This window comes from Cornus florida, unplaced genomic scaffold (genome assembly GCF_030987335.1).
Source record: "Cornus florida cultivar Cherokee Brave unplaced genomic scaffold, ASM3098733v1 CherokeeBrave_3.0.0_Hap2_Chr11, whole genome shotgun sequence".
NCBI classification, from domain to species: Eukaryota; Viridiplantae; Streptophyta; class Magnoliopsida; order Cornales; family Cornaceae; genus Cornus; species Cornus florida.
In genome coordinates, this window is record NW_026775581.1 from 48,400,452 (window position 1) to 48,409,596 (window position 9,145).

Consider the following 9,145-nt stretch of genomic DNA (forward strand, 5'->3'; position numbering starts at 1 on the left):
TTTGTAGAGATTAATTGGAGTGATGGATCAATTACGTACCATATATGGATAGTTATCGGTGTAAGCATTGTTTGCAAATAGGGGTACAAGATCGGCGACTTCTTCGTAGCGATACTTGTCCGGCGAATGTTTCACTGATCGCACTGAGATCAACAGAGCTGTGAAAAAACAGCACAGACACACTCACTGCACAAATTCGATCCATCGATTTTTAGAGAGAGAGAGAGAGAGAGGGTTTGTATCTGTAGATAGAGAGAGAGTTTGAAAGCAGAAGAAAGAACAGAGCTGTGACTTCGCAGAAATTCGATTTATGGATTTAGAGAAAGAGAGAGAGAGAGAGAGAGAGATGAAGCGAAATGGATGTGTGTGTGTGTGTGGAGAGAGAGAGATTGTTAGAAGAGCGTGAAATGGAGGGAAATGGGGGGAGATTGGATGCAACAGTATATCGTGGATATTTTTGGTGCAAAGTGGTTTGTTGTGTTTATCAGCACCGTTCAAGTATCTGATGCCTGATTTGAGATGTATATCACCTACTGATGGGCGGTCTTAGATTTTATTACAATTTACGGCTGGGTATATATATATGTATACTATAACAGCTTCGTCTTTTCCAATGAGGCGAGACAGTTAGTTCGTTAAGACTGTCCCAATCTTTTCATTAACCAGTAATTGGATTACTGATTTGCCACGTGGCAGATTCTGATTAGTTCAGTGTATTTTTTAAGAATTTTTTTTTTAAAAAAAAACTGTTACTGTTCGTCAATTTTGGTATTTACTACTCTCTTTTTTTAAAAAAATAAATAAATATAAAAAATGGTATTTACTTCTCTCTTTGTAAAAAAATTAAAAATTTGCCCATTAATTTTTATTTTATCCTTCATGAAAACAGCGGTTGGTAGTTAGGGTTTGCCAAATTTGTAGTTGATGCGACACTAATAATAGTTTGTGGCTAGCATAGCTTTTCTTGCAAGAACAACCGAGAATGAAATTTACGATGTATGTAGGATGAGAAATTATATGTGTTCGATGGTGAATTATGAAATGTTTTAAGAGATTCAACATCATGTAAATAAAATAAAATAAAATATAATTCTAAAAAACACTAATATTTTGTGTGCCAACCTCTAATATGATATTCGTGGGACCCAACAAGTAATGGGATCCACAAGTACCATGTGTCTAAATAGCTTTGTCACGTCACACTAAATATTATTTCTCAAATCTTAAAATGAGTTGTTTGTTGACATTATAGAGAAAGAAGAGTTCTTCTGGTTAGTGAGTTTTATTTTCGCTAAGTTGCACTAAATATAATTTTTCTAGTTTTAAAATGAGTTTTATTGTAAGTTGCACTATATACAATTTCTTTGTGAAAGTATGATGCTCGAACACAATAGAACACTCTTACCAAGTGCATTAGGGAGTTGCCCTATTTGGGACTCAAAAGCTTGGAAATAGATTGGGAAACTTGAAAGAATGTACATGTGATAGTACTATTGAGAACCGTTTGCAAATTATATCTTTCATTATTACAAGATTGGTGAGAAAAAATGATAACTAGAACTAATACCTTTGAGTAAATATATCATTTGATATAAGCTATGATAGTATTAAATAAATTCTTACATATCTACTAGCAATAGGTAAAACCTTAATGGTAAACTGCTTAATTTTATATCAAACTATACATGGAAATATAAACCCATGAATAACACATTTCGCATGACAAAGTCTATAAAAGTTGATCTAACTTCCTTGGATGGAAAGACAACCTTTACCAATTGTTCCAAAAATTAGTTTTATCATCACATAGATTTCAAAAACACCCATTGAGGGGAGGTGTTTCCTCCCAGCAGCCATTTGACTTTCGAACTAATAACAATTATTACACGGTCCGGTACCAATCGACCTGGCCAATCACCAATTCACACAAAAACAAAAAGCTTAATAAAGCTGACACGAACCTTACACATTTGTTTGTGTCAACAGATGATTGGCCTGGACCAATGGTCCGGGAACCATGTACTAATTTCTCGGTAATTAGTCTGATAAAGAAAAGGCAAAACATCCACTAGTCTGCTTCTTAACTCAAAAGAAATGTAACCATCCATAATTCATTGTTCTCTTCTAAATGATTAAAATAAAATTTCCAAACATCTATTAGGGCACATAAAATAAAATGCAAGTAAAAGTTAATCCAAAATCATATATTGATAGTTCCATAAACAAAACATATTACTTGAGTCACATATAATAAAACTAGCCCGACATGGTTCAAGCACAAGATGAGAAACATCCTATTATGGACTACCACCAGTAGTACTACTCACTCCTCATCCTCTTCATCTCCACCTCCACCACCTGCAGCCTTCTTAGCAGCCGCCTTTTGGTTCCTTCTCTTTACCCTGCCAGGTCTTCCACCTCCAAGTGGACTTGTCAGTGAGAAATCAATATGCTTCTGTGAATCAACCCTCACCATGAAAGATGCAATATTAACCACCTGCCTTCCAACCCTGCCAAGCATAAAAGATAAATAATAAATAAAAAAATATCCGAGTCTTTTAAAGCAAGTTCTGGTGATAATAACATACACAGAAGTTCTAAGCTTAGCTTTGGGTCATAATACTCCTATTTATAATTACAAAATTTCTAAAAACTAAATGTAAATATGTATAAAATATAAGAAATTTTTCCGAAAGTGTTAATATACTATTTTTTATAAGTACCCAAAGGTAATATACAATCAGTAACAATATGCATTATGATTTAAAAAGAAGAAGAAAAGGTCAATTATAATTATAAATATTTAATATTTGTAAAATTATTAATATTTATATAAAATAAAAAAAAACCTCATGTTAGAATCATGTTCTCAATATCTCGACCCAAACCCACCCCAAATTAAGGAAGGTCAATGTAATTTCCCATGCATATAAATGTTCATATATGAATATATATGTATGTCTTGTGCATACCAACATTCCATAACCTTATATATATATATATATATAATGTATTGTATATATTTGTGTGCATGTGCATATGCATAGATGTCATGGGCATGTGAATATCAACATATCTATGTATATTTACGAGTTTGCATATATATATATGTGTATTTATATGCACCACAGAAATATATATATATCTATATATGTGTGTGCGTGTGTATATATATACCTATATGAATGTCAATAGCATTTCATTTTTTATATTATTTTATAACCAATAAGCATCTATTAAGAAGTCTCTTTGAATTAAATAACTAATGATTATTAGTTTTTTCCTGAACCATACAATGAACTCCAAAACTCATTGTCTTCCTATTTTGTCAAACTCGTGCTCTCTTTCCTGGAACAATACCTCACTGACATGAAGAATGCATTGGGAAGGAACAATTTGTGGCATAGATTGGTGGAAAAAGTATTGTAGTGCCTTGGCACGAGGGAGGGGGGATTTCTCATTGATTGGCGTGTGTTATTTTATTAGGCTCGAATACCTTTTTCAATTTGACTGAGCCAAGCTCAAACATCAAGAAGCTTGCTTAGCTCAATTAATTTTTTTTTTTTTTTGATAAGCAAATAATGTATGAAAGAGCGTTCAAAAGGGAAAAGCATCCCAAAAGAGCTACAAAAGAACAGAGGGCCTCTAAACCCTCAGAGGACCCAAAAGATCAACAAACTCCTCTATGGATTTAATTGATTCCAATCGAAAGGTAAGACAAGATCAAACATTATCTGGAATGATTGGACGTAAAGCGTTTGTAGGTGGCTTTTGGAACCAAAAATTTGAGGGAAGAAAATATAGAAATTGTTCCTCCCTCTCCAAAACCCAAAAGCTCACCATATCGCTTCTCACTCAACTTGACCATTCAATTGGAGTCCTCTCTCCGTGCCAACCAAAAACTAGACAAAGATAAAAGAAAAACAAAAGGAAAGAGAGAGAAAGTTCGTTCCTCCTTCACTATCCAAAACCCTAAATCATTCAACCTATCGTTCCTCATTGTCACCCCTGAACTCTCTCTCTCCTCTCTCTCTCCCATGAAAATGATCTTCTCTGCCAATTTTGATATAGGCGGTGATGATGTAGTGGCCGGTTTAGCTTGCACCAGCTGCAACTTCTTTTCCACTTCTAACTTCAAGAATCTCCTTCATGGACATTACACGAAACTAACACAATTACCGAGGAAAAAATATAAAAGTATTATATATTTATATCTGTGATAAAAAAAAAAATTAAGTTGATCTTTCTTTAAATCACGATTTATCGTACATTAATAGTTTAGAGAAATAAGTATTTGATATTTTCAATCTTTATGCTTAATTCTAACCAACTCCGAGACGAAGCTGAGATTAACCTGATTTTCAGACTGGTTTCAATAACCCAAATTTTAAAAATTGAACACAGGCTAAGCTTGGGGTGGGGAGTTCAGGTTAAAGGTTGGGCGGAGTTAGGTTTGGGTTGAAAGTTTTATATCTTGAGCCAAACTTCAGTTTACCTCAACCTATAGACTAGATACAAACGTAATATTTGGCATTATATGTTAGGAAACTTTTATATATTTTACACCACTAAGCACAATACGTCAAATTTATTAATACACAATGAGTGATAAATCAATGAATAACAATATATAATACAACTATGAATTATTATACATCAATATGAACAAGAGCACATAACAATAAGTCATAGAATTCAATATAGAATAATCTCAACAATAAAAAATTAACATAGAAATAGAAATTAAGAAAGGAAAATGATAATAGTAAAATAAGTAAGAAAGAGTTGGTCTGATGAGGAGGCGTGTGTAAACACATTGACCTAAAGCTAATAATCCTACCCTCTGCGCCAGTATAGACAGCGCTAGTGTGTGTGTGTGTGTGTGTGTGTGTGGTGTGAAGAAAAAGTTTTTAAAGGCAAAATTTTGACCTAATTAAAGCTCAAGCCCTTGGCTTGGCCCAAGGCTCCCAATTACTCATGCGTGTTGGCCAAAGCTTTGCCATTGGTTTCCAATTTAGGTCCTACTAAAGAAAAAGTAAAAGACTAAAAGGACAAGGGTATAATAAGAATTTGTATTATTTGCATATACATGTATATGTATATCTGCTTGTATATATATTGATGTATATGAAAAGCCAAGGATGAAGAATAAGGGAATTACGGAAAGCAATTCTTCCCACATCAAAGGAGAAACAAGAAGGAATTGAACCCATCACAATAAAATTAAAATAATATATTAGCTCACAAAATATTACGATTAAATCTAACCCATACCTGCCAAGGCTAGGTCATGGTTTCCAAATTCAAGCTTTGCGAGCCCAGATCTAAAATCCTTAAGGTTGATCCGATCCATCTGGCCCGTTTTTACACCCTTGCAAATACAGGGCCAGCCTGAGCCTGAGCTCTATAATAGGAATGAGCTCTAGTAATCCTCTTCATTCAAGTACTTTGTGCTTGCCTATTCTTTTTTTCTACTATCTGCAAAGACAGGTTCTTTTTCTCTCTTTTTTCAATGAAAAATCAGGAGAGGCCAATAAAATTTTCAAGTCTTATAGTACTCATAACTCGTGTGCCTATTAGTAATTATGAGCCCTTAGAGGTCCCTTTCTTTCTATTAGTAACTCATGTCCTCACCTATAGTTAAACATGACCGCATTGCTTACCAAATAATTGTAAGATAACGTAGGAACTTGGGTTTTCAATGAAATAATATGGATAAATCAATAAATCATAAAAGTACGAGCAGAAAATGAGAGAGAGAGGACGACCTGAATTTTAACACCTCACTAGAGTGAGAAGAATCACTCCTTTTATTCTAGGGTCTTGTGGAGTCTCACCACAAATTTTTAAGGCATCTCAATACAAACAACATTAGAGCCTATAAACCATTCAAAAAGCCCAAAAAAAAAAAACATAAAAACTAGCGTCTATATTTTTCTGTAATTTCGTTGCTTGGAATGGAAAGACACAACTCTATCTATAAGCTAGCTAAATGAGGTTTCTGAGTATTAAATACGTACAATCCAAGGATCTTAAGGAGGCTACAAGTACTTAACAGCTGATGTATTTGATAAGGTTATTAACAGTTGAGGATCCTAGCAAAAAGAAACATAGTAAAATATTGTCTAAGCATGTAACCTTCCAACATTATAAAAATGGCACCATAATTACAACTATTACAAAATACCCTTATGCCCACTTAAAAAAGGAAGCTAACACAGCGCTGAAGTATAACCCAATAAGTTTCGTAATAAATCAAAGTTGAGTTTATTGATTCAGGAAAAAAAAAAAGTTTGAGTTTATTGAAAACTTTCTGTGGTTGTGTGGCAATCTATCAATAACCCTCCCTCGTGTAACAAATGCCAGTTATGAAATACTTCAGATAGCTTTCACATACAAGATGGCAGATTTTAGCTTAATTGGTATTTACATAGCAAATAGAAGTCGTCAAAAGGATTGGTAATTCTTAATCCTCTTCTTGCTGAACTATCTCTTGAACATGTGATATTTGTAGATGCTTCAATACGAACTAGTCAATCGCTGTTTGACAGTCACAGACTACAGTTAGTAACAAGATATAGTTATCAGTTTTCTGGCTCTCCAGGCCAGATCATACACCTCAAAAACTGCAGATCAGGTCAAACACCCATCAAATCACAATCAATGCAACTTAAGTCTTAAGCTTCTACAAATGTCTAAATGTTGTCAATCATAAATTTAGGACAATGACAACTTTATTAGACAACCTTTTGTCTTGGCACTCTTCTTGAAGGCTATTAGATGACGGCACTGGAAGGACATTAACTAAAATCCATTTATTCAGGGCTGAATAAGGTCAAAAGATTGGGTTCACAAAAATTTCATCAATAGCAGATCCAATTTTATTACTTTAACAGGGGAGCAGGAAGCCTGACAAAGCATCTAGTTCTTCTGAGAGAAGCTATTTGAATCAGTTAATTCAATATATTATACATTCCCTTTGACTCTTATATTGGTAGACTCAGAAGCAGATTTTCGAGCTGTTTTTAAATCATAAAAATTCTTTGTTTTAACATTTCCACCATGACTATTAAGCTTTTCCCATAGCAACACAAATCCTTAGGGAACCATTAGATTAAAGGCAATACTATTCATGTTGTGCCATAATTATATTGATGATTTAGAAAAATAAAAACATACAAACAATGGAATCCACTTCCTTTCCCTTGTCATTATATGTGCTAAGGGAAAAATTTTAGTAACAGTTTCTCCTTTCGACAGCTTCATTTTTATAGGTCCATAGGAACTTTACAATACACAATACAGTATCCAATTATAGCCCAACTGGACTATTTAATCACCACTGGAACATTATAGCTTATAAAGTAACTATTTAAGGAGGTTACCACCAATATTTTGTTATAAAACAATGTAAGAAATGAAGAAACATGAACAAAATTACCAGTCGTTACTTTCATTTGTGTGCATTTTAAGTATCTAATTTACCTGATATGCCTCTGCCTGATGAGCACTCGTGCATGGTGGATGGACTTTGCCATACCAGTCTTGAACACAAGGGTTTGAAGGCGTCGCTCAAGGAAGTTCTCCACAGTCAGAGCCAAGACATAATCAAGCTTATTCTGACTCTCATCCAAAAGCCCATAGCGGTTCATCCTGCGGAGAAGAGCCTCACCCTCAAAGATCCGACGCGGGTTCTTCTCATCGAGGGTAAGAAGCATCCTTGCATTATTACGGATACGGCTCAGAGCATACTGAACCCTCCACAATTCCCTCTTGCAGCGAAGCCCATATTCTCCCACAAGCTTCAGCTCAGCATCTAACCGCTCTTTCTCATAGGGACGACGGGGCTTCTTAAAAGTCTTCCCATCTAATTATATTCAGAATTGGCAGGAAAAAAAAAATTTGAGAATCAAACAACATAGCAAACAGGAGTAATTGATTTGCAAGAGAAATGTATGTAATAGAAATATTTTATTATTCTAAATCTTAGACGCTTCATTATTTGGGATAAAAAAAAAAAAATGCCAAAACAAAACAAAACCTTCACTCAACAAACACTAATACAATTAATTTTTTTTTTTTTTTTTTGAGAAATAACACTAATACAATTATTTGGCCCAACCTGTGTGTTTTCATCTATTTTTTGTCCACTAGTTTTTAGCAACTAAGCGATTGAGGAGAAGAATTGAGGAAGGTAAAGACATACAAAAAAACTAAGTCCTGCACATTTTTCTTTTTGACAAGTACTTCCCCTTTTTTTATCAAAAAAAAAAAAAAAAGTACATTTCCCTGTTTAGTTCAAAATTAGAAGTTTCAATAACTTAGCCAATTACAGTATTTCAAATATAGTAAAATCAGCTTAGTTGATCATCCGATCTTGTTATGGACTACAAAACAAAAAGGTTTTGTAATTATACATAGAAAACCAAATATCCAGAATACTGTTATCTGCCAAACAGATCAAGTAACCAAAGTTTCATTAGAAATACCTAAATTCCAGCAACGATATTAAGTAACAGGTGAGTTCAAATTGAACAATAAATATACCCTCTATCGAAGAACAAAATCTAAGATCAACGAAGAAAATAGCAACGAAAGAGATGGAAAATAAATTATTAGGAAGGAACATGATATTACATCGATTCACAACAATGTAAAAGCACAGTACTGGGGTGTGTATGTGTGTATATGTGTGTGTGTGCACACAAATATATTATCATAGATTGAAAATTTAGATGAAACAAAGAAATAAAGTATTAGATCTTACAGTTTCGGTAGAAGTTAACGTGCACCATGGCTCGCTCTTCTCCGGCTGAGCTCTTCGCCTGTGTGTGTGTGTGTGGTGTGTGTGTGTGAGAGAGAGAGAGATCAAACCGGTCTGTTAAACTCCTAAGCAAAAATGAACATAGTAGGTCTAACTTCTAAGAACCCTAATAAGTTCTGAGCCCAATGGAAAATTCACATAATCATTTGGGCCATGTACCTATTTGGGCTTCAGTTTTTATTTCTTTCATTTACTCGAGCTCACATAACATGTCCAGACTTGGCCCATCATGTGCACAGTGCACCTCCTAAAGTGCAAGTTTACTTTTTTGCATTGTTTGGGTTATTTGGGTAATTAATTATATCTTTCATTTCCCTGAGA

General features: G+C 34.1%; 1 protein-coding gene across 1 annotated transcript; it reads right to left on the bottom strand.

The window, feature by feature from the left end:
- Positions 1 to 2,189: 2,189 nt before the first annotated feature.
- On the bottom strand, positions 2,190 to 8,906 carry LOC132284413 (small ribosomal subunit protein uS4y-like). The gene is made up of 3 exons (XM_059786530.1): positions 8,768 to 8,906; positions 7,486 to 7,867; positions 2,190 to 2,510 (listed from the first exon to the last, which is right to left on the bottom strand). The coding sequence occupies exons 1-3, from the start codon at positions 8,793 to 8,795 to the stop codon at positions 2,324 to 2,326; spliced, it is 597 nt and encodes a 198-aa protein (XP_059642513.1). The 5' UTR covers positions 8,796 to 8,906; the 3' UTR covers positions 2,190 to 2,323.
- Between the last annotated feature and the right edge of the window lie 239 nt (positions 8,907 to 9,145).

What these genes read in the sequence shown, in the direction of transcription:
- LOC132284413 (XM_059786530.1), bottom strand. Translation starts at nt 8,795, where the DNA reads ATGGTGCACGTTAACTTCTACCGAAACT. An exon ending in CGTTAACTTCTACCGAAACT is followed by an intron (nt 7,868 to 8,767) that starts GTAAGATCTAAT and finishes GAATATAATTAG; the next exon opens with ATGGGAAGACTTTTAAGAAG. An exon ending in ATCAGGCAGAGGCATATCAG is followed by an intron (nt 2,511 to 7,485) that starts GTAAATTAGATA and finishes TATGCTTGGCAG; the next exon opens with GGTTGGAAGGCAGGTGGTTA.